Consider the following 17,871-nt stretch of genomic DNA (forward strand, 5'->3'; position numbering starts at 1 on the left):
TTGATTCATCCTTTCAGTTTTACCACCTCCCCTTTCCCAATGTTTTTTCGGTCTTTAGCACTAAACACACAATAAAACTTTATATAACGAGCACTTTCAGCGCCAGGAATAGAAAAGCTGCCCATCCTGTTGTTTGACTTTGAAGAGCTGCACTGTAGGACCAAGTTTTACATAGGTTGAAGGGCTATCTACATCCTAGCTGTTTTCCCTCAAAAGGTGCAAAAAGTATTCTCTAGCTCCTTACCAGCTAAAGATCTAACTCCAGACATTATAGCATCTGCATGCTAAGAACTATGGGTGAGTCGGACGTGATGCACGCGCACATATGCTCACAGCGAAAAAACAAAAAAAAAACTGACCCTGCCTGTTGATCAGCGCCGCGCGCTGCTATGCAGACTCCCCCTGCATTCCACAGAGGCGCGCGACGCGATCCGGCCTGCCATGCATGCCGTGGAGACAAGACCTGGCCGCTCGCACAACGTTATCCTATGGAAAAACGCTGCGCGCGGCCAGGTCTTGTCTCCCTTCGGCGTCTCAGACTGCTGAGACGCCGACAATAGTTCTCGGCGAGAACGCGCTTTCAGCGCGTTATAGCCGAGCCCTAATAAACTAGGGGTTATCTTCACGAAAAATAAAGCACTCATGGTTTGAATATGCGCAGGTACCCGTGTACGCATGCACTTCAAAAACCATATGGGTCTCCGTGTAATGTCATCACAGTGTTCAATAAAGTACCCGGTTTTTTGAAGGCATACTCGCGTACATATATTTTTTAAGAACCAAGCAGCTCTCCATTGACAGTGATAATACATATGATTGATTCCTTTATTATGTACTTCAATTACGGAGCAAATCCCTGGTTCGGTGCTTTAATTGAATTTGTTCGCTGAGTCTCGAATATCTGTTACTAAAAGTGTTGTATAGCTCCTATATATCCTTATATCGTGTTAAGTTAGCATAGGTACATTTGAGATTTAAACGCCATTTTTCCTTTCTTGCAACTTCTGCACACGACCCTTAATTGTTGACTTAGCTTTCAACCTAGTGGTTTGCCGTGGTGTATGTGAGAATAATATGTTATTGCTCTGATATCAGTTTTGTTTGTTAAACCATGTCTGCACGGAGAGTGCTGAAGTTTCAGGAGCAACACGATATGGAATTGTTATGAGGTCTGATCTCCACGCCTTCATAGTCATAACACAAGTGCAGCCTTTGCCAACTTGGGCTTGAGGCGGGATTGATATTGCTTTGCACGAGAATTGTTAACACACTTGATGCGGTGCACATGCAGAGAGAGCTGGTGTATGCTGATGTGATTCCTTCATGCTAGGACACTAAGGTATGGGCCCGCCCTAAAACAACCCAAAGAGACCTTCTTAGCTAATAATATAATATATGTGTTAGGGAGGGTGAGATATAAGTGTTGTTAACTCTTATTCATTACAGCATGTTAACATGCTGTCACCATTCGCTTTTTATGTCTTAGTAACTATGCTGATAATTTTGCTACTGATAATAAGTATACTTGTATTATCTAAGATACTGCGCCTGAGAAGACGGCATTAGTAAATAAACATTTCAAATGCACATGTGTCTTCTTTACTCCATGTTCTGGTTTGTAATGATAATATAACGAAAGAGTGTTCATGAGTCCCACGTACCCTGAGGTACTGTAAGTTCATGTTCTGGTTTGTCTAAACATTGGGAGTTTGATATGTCCAATGAGACACTGTAGCTAGCTCGGTAAGGGGTGAGTTGGTTGCTAAGGTAAGTTTTGGGACACCCTAATTTGCCGAGGTTCCACTCCTCTGTGCACAGTTCTGTGTGAGTACAGAAACCCTGCAACAAAGATATTAAAAAAAAGAAAAAAAAGGGAGATGTCCCCTTGAATTGTTAGACAGGGGACACAATAGCGCGTTGCCCACGTGACCCCAACTAACCTATTCAAAATACGCCAGACCCATCGGCTTCTTTACCGTTCGGGCATTGACTGCCTACAGGAAATGCCCTTCACAGACTTCCTTCTTCCAGATCCCTGTGATCAAAGACTTTTTGGAAGGCTTGAAGAAAGTATTCCCTCCTGTCAGGCTTCCTTCGCCTTCATGGGAATTGAATGTGGTGCTGTCCAGATTGATGAAGGAGCCTATTGAACCTATTCATAAGGCTTCGTTGCAGCACCTGTCCTGGAAGGCGGCGTTCCTCGTGGCCATTACATCGGCCCCCAGGGTGAGTGAAATTCAGGCGTTGTGTATTTCCAAGAACCTTATACTGTATTTCATGCTGCTAAGGTTATTATGCGTACTCACCCTAAATTTCTTCCCAAGGTTATTTCTGATTTTCATGTCAACCAGACTATAACTTTGCCTACGTTTTTTCAGAATCCTTCATCTCCAGCGGAAAGGTCTTTACATTCCCTGGATGTTAGGAGGGTGTTGAAATTTTATCTGGATAAAACCAAAGATATTCGTAGGTCGGACCAATTGTTTGTCAATTATGGATCAGTCAGGACAGGTCTTGCTACCTCTAAACAGTCCATCTCGAGGTGGATTGTGTCCTGCATACAATTGTGTTACCAAAAGGCTAATAAGACCTTAGGGGGCAAACCTAAGGCTCATTCCACCAGGGGCAAAGCTGCCACGACAGCTTTGCTTCGTAATGTTCCCATTGCAGAAATCTGCAAGGCGGCCACTTGGAAGTCGGTCCATACCTTTGCTAAGCATTACTGCCTGGACACTGATGCCAGGGCAGACGCTCAGGTTGGGCAGGCTTCGCTGCGTAATTTGTTCGCACAGTAGTGGTGTTATTTCTCTTTTCTCCACCGCCGCTTTGGTGTGGGGATGGGCTTGCCATTCTATTCACTAGATTATGACTATACACAGAGATCCCCTACTACAGAAGGAGTAGTTTCTGTCCTGTAACTCCAGTTCTATAGTAGGGGTATCTCTGTTATAGTCATAAGCGCCCGCCCGCCTCCCCGGTGGAGAGAGATATTCATGTAAGGAATGCTACAGGTTTGGCGTGTTACGCCTTCAAAAAGAACTGAAAGTAAAAGGGACCTGCAGTGCATTCTGGGATACTGTGAAGTTCTGGAAAGTTCTTTTAAAGGCACAGTATCCTGTTCTGAGCCACATAATGGCAGCCTATGGGGCTTGTCTGTCCAGGTTCTCATCTCTATCATTCCAGAGGGTTTTTGCTGCTGAAGCAAGGGAAATCTGTACAGGCTTTGTTGTTTTGTGGATTTTTTGGTGGAATTTCTAGTTGAAGTACTAGACAGTGTAGCCTGTTTTATAGGCTGCATTATCTGTCTTTAATTCTCTCTTAAGTGTCTGTGCAGATCTGCATTTTTTCGACACTATAAGAGATTATTTTTGATTGCTCCGGGGTCCACGCACATGGGCGGGACTATTCACTAGATTATGACTATACACAGAGATCCCCTACTACAGAACTACTATTCCTGTATGTGATGTTAGAACGATTCCTAAACACTATTAATCTCTACTTATTCAACAACAGCACTTTGGTATCAAACCAAATATATATATATATATATATATATATATATATATATATATATATATATATATATATTCTTGCTTTATACAAATAAAGTTAGAGCCTGTACCACTCCAAGAAACAGACAACCTCTCTAGACTTATCAAATACAGTTCAATGCAAACTCACAGCCATGTCACGTATGGCAAAGAGAAGGTGCACCCAATGTGTCATTTGTACCGATAGATGCAGATGGTGAGCACAGACACTTGTTAATTGGGGACAGAGACTCGTTTTTCAACAGACTTTGACCACAGTAAGATAATGAAAAGCAGAAAATGAGAAAAACAGAGGAAGGTAAAGAAAGGGGGGAAATTAGTAAGCAGGGAAGAAAGAGAACCAACAAGAATAAGAAATAAAAGTGTAGGCGGTGGAAGAAAGAGGCATGAGATTGAATTAAGACAAGGCACCCTCTGTACCTGGCAGCACCATGAACAGGCCCTAAGAAAACCCTTGGGCACCTGCTGTATTTATTTTAAGTTTATCAAGAGGTGCACCCGTGCTCATAATGGTGTAGTAGGCAAGTGTGTAATCATTTATTAATACCAAGTCTTTTTAAGAATAATGTATTTTGAAGACAGTCTAGACATTGGTGACCAAACTAATCTATGATTTAAGTAATAAACAAAAAGGCAAATCTCACAAACAAACGTGTGTGGAGGGGTGGATTAGTCAGAGAAATATTCAGGTTCCCAAATGTAAAGTACTGTGCAGGAGGAAAACATCTCTCAGCAAAAGAGTACATCTAAAACTACAGGAGAAAATATGCAACTGGGTTGAAGTTTCCTGAAAATGACAAGGAACATCTTTTCCACAGAATGTTACTTAATCCTTTGAGATACGTCTTTGGAAAAGATAAGAAGTAAAAATGGTGAAAATATTTACAAAGGCCTTGAAGCTAAGATGGCAGCATTGATCTACCTGGAAAGTGGAAATACTACTGGGCATCCCAGCTAGGGGTTCTGAATTCCTTTGCTTTTTATATCTTAGTAGGAATCCTCTATAAACAGGAACAGACGAGCGCTTAAGGATGGGGGCTATCCTAGGGGTATTTATAGAAATAAAGCCACTAACAACATACCAGGGACCTATGGGCAGTGTTATGGGAATAAAAATTGTGACAAATAACGGAGGGTGGAAATGGGTCGTCATTATTGAAACACCACTACCACTTTGAGATAGCCTCGTTTTGAGTCACCTAGGTAACTACAAAGGTATTCAACATGTCTTTACATTAATGTTCTCCTACAGGATAACCAATCCAACACAAATTTAAGTGAAAATCATTTTTTTAACATAGTAATAAAGGATTTTTTTAATACACATTTTTATTGATTTTGCTGAAAAAATACACCAGCCATTCAGCACTACATCATAAAAATCTAGGATTACATTTAAGAATTTGCGCTACCCAGTTTACAGACACTAATAAGAGCAAAACAGCATGAATTTGGCTCATGAAACATGCACTGTCTATAGCACATTACATTTTTTAAGTGTCAAAATTTGCTACGTTTTATCCACTCTTGCACTCTAACTGTAATCTGCACTACTGCAGAAAATGTTTGAGCATTTCCGATATGAGCGCTTTAGATTAAAAACAAGTGCCCTTTCTTAACGCAGAGCAAATTTTAACGAGGTCTCGGCTACTAAAAGATGTTAAGTACTACACTAGAGTAAAGGGGGAAAAAACAGCAGTTCCGACTTAGTATGAAGCTCCATTGTACTGCAAAAAGTTAACATATTGGGCAGATTACTGTTCTGGTTGATAGACTAAGGCACAGAATGTATGCTGTATTGTCAGTAGTTAAAGTGGTACTCCGGTTCTACTTTGCCATTTTTCCATACATCCATATACCTGACCTGGTCTACTGTCCCCAAACAAGCTTCCTTCAAAGTCTTTTAGGAAGCACTACCCAATTACATATTATAGGACCATGGCATTCCTTGGATTCAGTAAAGTAATACCTTATTAGTCTTACCAAAAACTAATCAAATCTTGGCATGCAAACAAGAACAGTGCTTTTATTCTGCAACACAGACTTGCTCCTCACCTGCAAAATGTCTTGGTTTAGTCCCACTACAACGCTAAGCTGGTGCCCGCCGTGTTGTGGTATGTTGTTTTCTATTTGAACTGGCTCAGACAGCTCCAGAAGCTGTTCAATGACATCAGTTACTCCCTGCTGTCCCGATTGACCACTAGATGGAGATGATGAGTTGTTTGTGAGCTGGACTGGAACGGTTTGGTAAACCATGGGCTAAGAAAAAAAAGCAAAACAAAACATCTCAACTTGCAAAAGTATAAGTATGATCACTATACAGATGTACCTAAAAACAAGGTATGTCAATAATAATTATTTTTATTTTAAAAACAACCATTTGTATTTTCCGTTTAAATGTATGTATTCTGAAACCATTTATTTACATTATACCACAATTTGTACTACAAATTTAAATTGACAATATCAACAACACTCATAAGAGAAACTGATACAAACACTGGTCCACCTTGTTAATTGAAGCAATATTACTGGACAGAATGAAGCATTTTCTGACCTATTTTCACAATGGAAGCAATAGAACGAAACCTGGTGAGAAACAATTCTCTGTCAAACACTGCCTTCTTTTAAAGCTACATTATCACAAAGTACATGCAGTATTGTAAATGAGCACAGAGATTTTATAACCCCAGACACAGACCAACAGTAGAGAAAACGTGGAACAAAAGTACAAAAATAAGAAAGGGCAGAACGCTTGTAGGTCTCTAGTGCACTAGTAAGTGCAGTAAGAATCTTTGCTAGGATAGTGGGTAAAATTGAGTTTAAATGATTGTAGAAAACAAGCACGGAGAAAGCTAATACGTCTTGCCTTTGAAGATGGCAGGGGATTGTTAGGAAGCTGACCTAACGCGACTAATCCGCATGCAGAACAATGAGAAGAGAAGGGTGGAGGATCAATGGGGTAGTGTGGTAGTGGGGCAGAATGAAAAAGAAATGAAAAATAAACAGGAAAAAAATGAGCGGGGAAAGAAGAAGCAATGGAGGACATGGACTGGAAGCAATGCATAGAAAGCAATGGAAGGGGCTGAACATAAGGATGAATCAGAAAAAGGGGAGGGTGCATGGGAAACATGTGCACTACTGTGGAGTGCTAAAAGCAAAAGAAAAACAAATTGTGGGGGGGGGGGGGGGGGGGAGGTGTGATGGGTTGGCATCAGCCAAGATGGGCGCATATTAGAAGAGTGCAGCTGCACTAGCTGGGAATAAACCCCTATATCCGGTTGATATCCACAATCCTGAGGCAATCGGTGGCCAGTAAGGATTAGTTACTTACCTGTAATCCTAGTTCTCTTCCAGGGGTATCCTCATCAAAGTCATAAGCACTAGAATATTCCCACCCCTGAAACACCATCATATATGTGAAAACATATATGTATCTCCATTTATATACACATACATATATATATACATACATATATACACATATATATATATATATATACACATATATATAAACATATATATACACATATATATATATATATATATATATATACATATATATATATACACATATATTACACACATATATATATATACATATATATATATATATATATATATATATATATTCACTGAAAAAACCATAGGTTATAGACCATATATAGTTAGGAATTAGCATTTAAAAAACCTTATTTTACTCACACAAAACCATTGAAATTCCATATATAGTTAGTTGCACTAACTATATATCGCGCACCCGCAATCCACTGCTGATCATGTCACATATTACATCATTCATGACATGGTCAGTGACATCACTGATGACATCACTGATGACATCTCAAATGACAGTGGAAGTATACGTGTCTGGACGAAGGATTTAGTAGGTGCATGACTGAATGTATGAGTGAGTGATTAAATGTGTCTCACTGAGTGCATGGGTTAGTGACTAAACTGTCTTAATTTGTGCATCATTATGTCTGTTGTTCTGTAAACTGCTGCATGTGTTGATCATTAGCTATACGAGAGGCTATATGTGTTATTAATTGGTTGCCCAAGTATTTCTATGGGAGATTGAGTTTGTGTGGGGGTGGCTGGAAGGTGTGTGACTCTATGCATAGATGTGTGAGCAGTTTATTCACTAGGTGTATGAGTTCAAGAGTGCATGTGGAAACAGCTACATGGGCAGTTGACTGTGTGCATGAGTGTATTGATGAGTGAATGGATATCTCAATGCTACATGTCATAGTAAGTACATATGTAAAACACAGTACATGTGAGAGTTGGCATATATAAATAACTGTGCATGAGAGCCACTGAATGAGTGAGTGGTTGTATCGATCATTGTGAACTTGTATCAGGGATTGTATAAGAGAGTAAATATGTGTTAGTATATGTTTCAATAAGTAAGGTGTGTTTAACTGTATAGTTGAAGAAATGGAGGTGAGATTGTTTCTTTGCATGACTGACTGGGTGTGTGAGTAACTCCATGGATGAGTGGCAGTGTGTGAGTGTCTGTATACACTGAGTGTATCTAAGGTTATATTAGAGTCTGAAGAGATTTATCGTATTAGCACAAGAATGATGTCAAATGAGATGTCATCAGTGATGTCATCAGTGATGTCATTTGAGATGTCATCAGTGATGTCATCAGTGATGTCACTGACCATGTCATGAATGATGTAATATGTGACATGATCAGCAGTGGATTGCGGGTGCGCGATATATAGTTAGTGCAACTAACTATATATGGAATTTCAATGGTTTTGTGTGAGTAAAATAAGGTTTTTTAAATGCTAATTCCTAACTATATATGGTCTATAACCTATGGTTTTTTCAGTGAATTTTCAAGGTTTTGTAAATGCTAATTCCTAACTATATATGGTCTATAACCTATGGTTTTTTCAGTGAATTTCAATGGTTTTTTAATAGCAAATATCATAAGCTGTCGAATGTCAAGTACGTGGTAAGTGAAAACATTTTCGTGTTTATGCACACTGATCTGCTTTGAATGGTGCCCCCCCCCCCCTCATTTCTATTAGGAGTACTCTCTCTTTGCAGATAGTGAAAGGTAGTTAACGCAGGCCTTTGCCCCCGTTGTAATCCGTCGTGCCTGCTTCTCTCTCCATTTGATTGATTGTTATCCAAGTATTTACTGTTTTAGAATTAGTTCTCTTTGGTTCATTCTCTATTTACAAACAAACACAGAGTCGCAATACTCTGTTTAGTCTTTGCAGATAACGAAAAATCGTGTAAAAAAAAAGAAAAGGAATCGAGCAAAATCAGTAGGCCACTAATGGGATCTCTTTTTGACCTCGCTAAAATAGAAACATTAGGAACAACCCCTCATTACAAATACAAAACTAGTGAGATGAACTGAACTCCACACAATGATGGCTGCAAAACAGCTCGGCTCCGCCACCCACCCCGCCCAAAATAACGATAAAGAACGGCTGCCATGATTGGTTGCGGAATGACCACGACGGAGCTACGAAATGGTGCTGCTCTCATGCTAACCCCATCTTCAGTCTGAAACATCCAGAAACACTGTAGACTACCAATTCGATCAGTTCCGGTAGCGCCCCAATGTAACCCGGTAGAGAAGAACTAGCCCTCCCCTCTTTGACTTATGGTTCTTGTTGCCTGTCCCTTCTGTTGTCATTTAACAGAACTATTTAGCCTGCTGAAAGGGGTTGTGTTCCGACCGCTGGTTGGTGGAGACATTTTGACTATATTCTGTACCTGCGTTGTCGCGTAATGCGTCATATGACGCGCCGCGTTAGCGCATCCGGAAGTCATCCGGGGCGCGCAGCGCGTAACGTAAGCATAACAGATCATGTAACTTGTTAATAAAACTTTTCATTGGTTCATTTTACTTTTCTTATTGTTTTTTTTTTTTTTTTTTTTTCTTTTTTTTTTTTTTTTTTTTTTTGAAAACCTTTATTGACAATGAAAGCTCACAAATACTGGCCTACAACCCCACGGGCCGGCCAGAAACAGAATGGTCAAATAACCAGCATACAAAAAGAAGATCTGCACAGGATATAACATCAGGAGCACTGGTGAAACAAGAAAGACCATCGAGCGTTCAGCAAGAGCAGGATAATAAAGGTTAAGTTTTCTAGCACGGGGAGGGGACCAAAAGAATAACGGGCCGTATACGAGAATACAAGGGAGGGACCGCGGCAAGCCGCCATTTTATAAACACAACGTAAAAAATGAAGCCATATAATCAATTCGAGCAAAGGACAAAAACAGAATCAGACCATCAAATAGCGACAGTGGCAACAATCAATCGCGCACACTCACCTCCGCCCCCACCCAAACAAAGAAGACGTGGTCAAAAAGCCCCATCACAAAGACTATGCAATACGCTCCCCAACGGAAAAAGGGCACCTCCATAAAGGAGGAAGGGAAAGAGGGAAAAAAGACAACAGAAGGAACACCCGCCAGACCATGCATCCTCAGGGGGAAAAACAGGACAATAAAACCGGCATGCGATGTAACAGCAACATAATACCAGAATAGGCAGCAAACCACAATCAGCCACACACCGGAAGAAGGACAGAATACCCCCGGGGGAGATACAAGGTGACAGAGTCCCGAAAAAGTGAATACACAAGAGCCATAGAACAAAAAGGGAAAATAAGGGGGGAAAAGACCCCCCGACACAAACAGACCCCCCCCACCCACCCCTAAGCCCACCCTGCACCCCTGCAGAAGGCTACGGCCTACCCCCCCGCAGCGTGCCTGTCGCCCTAAGTTGAACCCGAAATTTAGTGGAACAAGAAAAGTTGGAATTAGAAGACAAAAAAGGGGGGGGGGGGAAGGGAGGGAAGGAAAGAAGGGAATAAAGACATACAAACATACACACGGGGGAGGGCCAAAGACAGGAGTAAATGCACCCATCCACCCGCCCGGGTTAAGGGTCCAAGTCCTCGGGAAGCCAAAGAGTATCAGGCCAAAGTCCAGGAGCACTAACCAGTTACACAGAACCATATCAGGACACAGAGATCATCCAAACCGTTCATGAACCACCGCAAATAGGAGCCAGTTTTCATCAGCCCTGACCCTTTTTATCCAAAGCAGTAAGGGTCCGATCCAACGAGGACCCTGCCAGAAAGAACAGAAGGCAGGCAGCAGGAAAGTCGAACGGCAGTCCAAAAAAGTCACAGGAAGAAAAGCATGGAAGATCCAGGAAAGTCACAGAATGTAGCAAACGATGCAGGCACAGTTCCAAGGATATATCCATAAAAGCCGACCCATCTGGGCCGGTACAGGAGACGTCATCGGGCAGTGGTGATTGAGAGGGACCAGGAGAATCATGAAAGTCCGGCAAAACAAAATCCGGCTCCCGGGCCAAGGGCAGAGGAGGCAGCACAGGAGGAGAAGGCGCCATCAGGATGCGCGCCTCTGGGGTGGCAGCCGGGGCCGAGTCCGCCAGGAGAGTATCAGCCACACCCCGCGATATCGATGCCTCATCCGGTCGCGGGGGCCCGGGAGGCCCGTAGTGAGGAACCGTCTCGAGAGCCAGGAGTGGCGCGGCCACCGATAGCCGCCAGGATAGCAGGATGGTCAGGACCCCCTTAAGTGCAGGAAAACATTCACAGTATCCGACACCCGGGCCTTGTGGCGGGCCCCCAGTGCTCGTCTGGGCCCGGCCCAAACAAATGGGGCTGGTCGCCATCTTGAGAGCCCGAACAGGCCGCGCGGCCAACAACCTCCGCCGGGGCGGCATGAAAGCAGATGAAGTCCCGTCGACAGGCAGAAGAACACCCCGGACAGGAAGGGGGGCCACCAGAATAAGGGGATTCGCCGGCCCTCCAATGTCGCCAGTCCCGTTCTCCGAGTCCGGGCGGCAAAGAACAAAATGGCCGGACCGGAGAACAAAGGGGGAGGAAGCCGAACACACGAGGAACCCCGATAATGAAGGGCAGCGTCACCATCCAAGGCCGCTGCCACACAGGAGTCTCTCAGCCAGGAACCTCCGGCTCACACGAACAGCGGCCCTCCAATCACCTCCAGCGCGCCCCGAAGGGCAAGCCCGCAGGCTGCATCCGGCCCAGGAGCCGGGACGAAGAACCAGGCCAGTCCGCTCTCGAGTCCCGGGAACGATCGGGGACACTGCACCGGACCCACAGCAGCCAGGACAACCGGAACAAGTGGTAAGTGCCTGCAGTGCGTCGTAGTAGTACCACACAGCAAGGAGGGCTTCCCGGGGCAGGATAAATGCAGGATAAATGTGAGAAACACAGGCGGGCGAACGGAGCCGAGCTAAAGCGCGGCCATCTCGGTCGCGAGCTAGGCTCCTCCCTACTTTTCTTATTGTAATGATGAAAGGCTTGGTCATATGACCTAAAAATTACGCTTTTCATTACTTCCGAACATTATTTTTTCTTAAATATATGTTATAATGTTCCAGGCTAATGTACTTTCCCGGAAATTTTACAACTGTCCTGCAAGTAAAATATATTCTTTTTTCGAGAAAAAGAGCGTTTCTTCGTCCCATGACGGAGCCGTTGAGCAAAAGAGGGTCGACCTGCTGTCTTAGTCGCCGATACGCCTGAATATGAGATTCTTATCGATCACTTTATGTTGCAGGAATAGAAAACACAACAGCCCTTGACCATTTATCTTTACTGTGTTCCTTCGTATTATACCTTTTACCCTTCATGTAATTGGTCTGCTTTATTTCACTTGCCTTTTAATGATTCTAAAACAGTCACTATTATTAAAAACTTTACCAATGTATATACTACTACCATGTTTTCTTTTAAAAACCTTTATTGTGAAAATTTCATTATACAAATACGAGCCTATAACCACGTGGGCCTGCCATAGAGCAAACTGTAATCGTATATGATGAGTAGACATTTACACAGTAGAGGAACGTAACGGGCGGGCCATTAGGTTGCAAGAACTAAGGTGTCTAACAGTTACGGAATCGGTGGACGTACATTTTATAATTAAAATACGACAGGGCCAGTTACAATAAAATTATCTAGATATACATTTGCGGGCAAGTACCATGGGTGACGTTAATTCGAACTTTCAATAGTACAGTAATCAATAACACATCAGAACTTAATATCAATAGGGATGTCGAAATATTCAATCAATTCTCGTCCCCGCCCGCCATGTGCTTCAAAACTGCATACGTATCTCGTGATTTCAAGGTTCTGCAACCAGTACACAACAAGGAGTTACGAGTCCCATTTATTCCGGCGCCATTTTGGGCGAGGACGGGCAGGTCCAGGATATAGTCAAAATGTCTCTACCAACCATCGACTATGATGATGTTCATATGCTGTATTTATTAGAGTAACACTCATCTGTCCACATGAAATTAATTTGCCACAATCTAAACATGTCATTTTAATCTTTCCAAAGTTCTTCTAAATATTTGGGACTGTTTCCCTTGCCTCTGAAGCTCTCAGTGCCACTTCTTTGATGAATGTACTAGCAGGTCAGGGGTTCTCCTCCAAATCTCTCTTTTATGCAGCACTATAATTAATTGGTGCCACCTCTCCATATGACGATGCATGGTATAGTTACCACAACTATATTTTTTTTCGGTTCCTCTGGAGAGTTCATCGTGGCAGATGAAGCGTGTAACGTACCGGGCATTTACCTTTTTTTGCATGTACAGGAAAGGAAAAAAAAATCGAGCGTCCGAGTTCTAAGGTGTCCCAGGGCCATTTTAGTGGACCAGGCCCAAATCCAAAGAACAGCCATCTCACAGGCTAATGGGGCGACCCACGCCGACTTTCAGCATTGTAGAATGACCACACCAGTACAGCAACTTGCTAGACATCACCTCGGTGCCATCCGGATCTCGGCGCCCCACTGCAGATGAAGTGCCTCTCAACTATGAAACCACCACGGTGACATCCGGATCTTGGCGCGTTGTGCTGCCTTCGGCCTATTCGCACATCGGTCCGCTACTGACGCCATCTCACAGGCTAATGGGGCGACCCACGCCGAGTTTCAGCATTGTAGGATGACCACACCAGTACAGCAACTTGCTAGACATCACCTCGGTGCCATCCGAATCTTGGCATCTCAACGCCTAGTGGTATCTTCCATACAAAAAATGTTGTTACGCTGCCTTTGGCCCCATTCGCACATCAGTCCGCAACTTAGACATCACCTCGGTGCCATCCGGATCTTGGCATCTCAGCGCCTTGTGGTGTCAGTCAGAAAATATTGTTGCGCTGCCTTTGGCCCCATTCGCACATCGGTCCGCTACTGACGCCATCTCACAGGCCAACGGGGCGCCCCACGCCGACTTTCAAAATTGTAGGATGGCCACAGAAGTGCGACAACTTACTAGACACCACCTCGGTGCCATCCGGATCTTGGCGCGTTGTGCTGCCTTCGGCCTATTCGCACATCGGTCCGCTACTGACGCCATCTCACAGGCCAACGGGGCGCCCCACGCCGACTTTCAGCATTGTTGGATGGCCACACCAGTGCGGCAACTTACTAGACACCACCTCGGTGCCATCCGGATCTTGGCGCGTAGTGAAGCTGCAGCAGCTGCAAATAAGCTTCAGACAGTGTTACAACCGCTGCTCAGAACCCTCAACTATGACACCACCTCGGTGCCATCCGGATCTTGGCGCGTTGTGCTGCCTTCGGCCTATTCGCACATCGGTCCGCTACTGACGCCATCTCACAGGCCAACGGGGCGCCCCACGCCGACTTTCAGCATTGTTGGATGGCCACACCAGTGCGGCAACTTACTAGACACCACCTCGGTGACATCCGGATCTTGGCGCGTTGTGCTGCCTTCGGCCTATTCGCACATCGGTCCGCTACTGGCGCAAACTCACAGGCCAACGGGGCGCCCCACGCCGACTTTCAGCATTGTAGGATGGCCACACCAGTGCTGCAACTTGCTGGACACCACCTCGGTGCCATCCGGATCTTGGCGCGTTTTATTGCCTTCGGCCTATTCGCACATCGGTCCGCTACTGACGCCGCCTCACGTGCCAACGTATTTTCTCCGCATTTTATACCCTATGCCGCATAACAGGCCATGTGACTTGTTTATAAAACTTTTCATTGGTTCATTTTACTTTTGGTTTCCTAATGATGGAAGGCTTGATCATATGACCTAAAAACAACACTTTTCATTGGATGAAAACTTTTTTTGTTTCCCAAACGATGAAAGCCTCACCTTGTTTCTGGATGTTTCAGACTAAACTGGCGTCAGCATGAGAGCACCACCATCTCGTAGCTCCATCGTGGTCATTACGCGAGCAATCATGGCAGCCGCTCCCCACCAGAAGCCTGCAGGAGTCGGGGCCCCCAAAACTTTTGATGAATTCTCAAGGTGGAGGGGACGCTTTCGAGAATGATTTCCAAGGTGTCCCAGGGCCATTTCAGTGGACCAGGCCCAAAAAGGAAAGAGCCTGCCGCCATTTTGAGAGTCCTGTGACAGCCGCCTATCGCTGCACCGCAAGAGTGGGCGCAACTCAGCTGAATTGCGGCTTTTGACACAGTGGACCAAAAACGGACGGAATGGCAACTGAAACGGTAAAGGGGCGCCCCACTACAACAGATGACACTCCACCTGGAGAGGCCCGTTCACGCCGCCTCCCCCGGGGCGCCCCACGCCGTTATTCGGAGCAGCATTGTAGGATACCAAAACCAGTGCGGCAACTTACTGGACATCACCTTGGTGCCATCGTTCTGCTGCCTTGGAACTATTCGCACAACAGTTTGCTACTGATGACCCACCCCCCGCGACGCCCCACGCCGTTATTTGCTGGGTGGCAACTTACTAGACATCACTTTCGTGTCATCTAGATTTCGGCGCGTTCTGCTGCCTTGGAACTATTCGCACAACAGTTTGCTACTGATGACCCACCCCCCGCGACGCCCCACGCCGGAAATCTGGACGTTGTGCTGCGTTGGGACTATTCGCACAGCCGACCGCTACTTCGTTGTTTTTCCCTAAAAATGTTTATATGTTATTACTATTTTTGTTTTCTTGTATATATTTATAAATTATTAAAGTTTTATAATCTTACTACTTTGTCGGAGTGCTATATATTTTTAATGTGACACATAATTGTAAAAACTTTGATGTACAAAGAGTCATCCCTGGAATCTTCCGCTTCACGCTCGGTCCCCTCCCCAATCACAATACAGGATGGTTTTCAGATAATAGCAACGCTTCTGCTGTGACGGATCTCATCGAGTGTGGGCCTTGATCTACTATAACTCCTTTGAAGAGGGGTGATTCTTTACAGCTGTGGCCATAAACTACATCTGCAGGGCTAGCTGATAGCCTAGGACCGGCCTGGACAATCGGACACAGAGGAAAAGGAGTGTCAGAGGGTGCGGTAGTGAATAGGGCGAAAGGGAGGTGTCGGGCGGGCACAGGGTGTGATTCTCAGGGAAGAGCAGCGCAGATGGGGGGAGGTTTATTACCCATGCATAAGACAGAGAGCGGGGGTGACCACTGCCTGGGTTAGATGCTTGCGAGGGTGGGGAGCCATGCTAAGGATCGACAGCGTGCACAGAGTGGGTCTGGTCAAGGCATCTAAAATGGCTGCCGTGCACGACAAAAGTGTGGCATTTGAAAAAAGACAAGATGCCGCAGACAATGTTTTTCAACATTTCCTGATTTCCTTCGAATCGAACGTTAACAGACGTTGGGGCATATTACCAAAGTTAAGCGATATTTATCCCTAACGATGCATTGCAAAGATTTTTTACCGTCAGAAATTATCGCAGATAAACCTTGCTATTATCAAGAATTATCGCAAATACGATAAAAAACGACCGCAATGCATTAATATCGCTGAAAACTCAGCGATATTCATGCATTACCGAGCTAATGCTCTTAGCCATGTTATCCACCTCCCATTGGATAACATGGCTAAGAACTGCTCAGGGCAGCTGTTACTTTTTGGAGATATTCGCGCTTATCTCGAATATTTCCAAAAGTTGATAATAGGAGATAGCGATGTTAGCGACTGTTTCCAGTCGCTAACATCTTGGCATGCCCACTTTGCATGTCATTAGTGATAAATATCACTCACATGCAAAGTGGGGCCCAAGATGGTCGCTATCTCCTACTAGCCGTCGCTAACTGGTGTTAGCAACAGCTAGGTAATACAGATATAATTTTATCTCCGCGGAGCGCTGTTACAGATATATATCTTGTTTTTGAACGTTAATTTCTCAAAATGCACTGAAGCACATATATTGAGACCTAGCAAAGGCACATCGGGCTACCAGTCCCTAATATTTTACCAAGTTTCGTGCAAATCCATTCAGCCGTTCGATTATTATTATTATTTTTTTTTTTTTGCCCCGCGGGGCCCTTTTAAAACCTCCACATCAAACCTAGGGGGTCAGCGAGGATCTACTATGCCCCCTTATGGTCATTTGCCCCTTCGCTTTGGCCTCCTCTTGTCTCTCGATCCTACCGACAGACAAGATGGCGGCCGCTACGTACTGTTTGGAATGTTTACAGACACCGGAGAGCCAATCAGCTTCGCTTCGCAAAGCTCCGTAACGCGAAAAGTACGCGAAGCGGAGCGCTGTTACAGATATATATCTTTTTTTGAACGTTAATTTCTTAAAATCCACTGGAGCACATATATTGAGACCTAGCAAAGGCACATCGGGCTACCAGTCCCTAATATTTTGCCAAGTTTCGTGCAAATCCATTCAGCCGTTCGATTATTATTATTATTTTTTTTTTTTGCCCCGCGGGGCCCTTTTAAAACCTCCACATCAAACCTAGGGGGTCAGCGAGGATCTACTATTCCCCCTTATGGTCATTTGCCCCTTCGCTTTGGCCTTCTCTTGTCTCTCGATCCTACCGAGAGACAAGATGGCGGCCGCTACGGACTGTTTGGAATGTTTACAGACGCCGGAGAACCAATCAGCTTCGCTTCACAAAGCTCCGTTGCGCGAAAAGTACGCGTCCTGGAGCGCTGCCCGGTCCGCTGTTACAGATATATATCTTTTTTTAAACGTTAATTTCTCAAAATCCACTGTAGCACATATATTGAGACCTACAAAAGGCACATCGGGCTACCAGTCCCTACAATTTTGCCAAGTTTCGTGCAAATCCATTCAGCCGTTCGGGCTAAAAGTGAGGCCAACCGCCCTATGGAAAACTCAATGTTAAAAACACATTTTGGGACCCCCCTTTTTTCTCGACCCCCCCTGGACGAACCCCCCCCCAATTTTCAGGGGCTGCTCAGAAACAAAATGTGCCATTTTCCTGAAAATTTCAGCCAATTCCGTCCACAAACGCCAAAGTTATTAGACATAGAATTTTCAAAAA

The 17,871-nt window shown here is 44.4% G+C and overlaps 1 protein-coding gene across 5 annotated transcripts in view; it reads right to left on the reverse strand.

The window, feature by feature from the left end:
- ZNF236 (zinc finger protein 236) overlaps positions 1-17,871 on the reverse strand; it is a 1,196,152-nt gene that overhangs the window by 855,645 nt on the left and 322,636 nt on the right. For all 5 annotated transcript variants that reach the window (XM_078687874.1, XM_078687872.1, XM_078687873.1 and 2 more), the window contains exon 8: positions 5,610-5,813. In XM_078687874.1, coding sequence (XP_078544000.1) covers positions 5,610-5,813 — 204 coding nt within the window. The remainder of the gene's footprint in view (positions 1-5,609; positions 5,814-17,871) is intronic.

This window comes from Lissotriton helveticus, chromosome 4_1, assembly GCF_964261635.1.
Source record: "Lissotriton helveticus chromosome 4_1, aLisHel1.1, whole genome shotgun sequence".
NCBI lineage: Eukaryota > Metazoa > Chordata > Amphibia > Caudata > Salamandridae > Lissotriton > Lissotriton helveticus.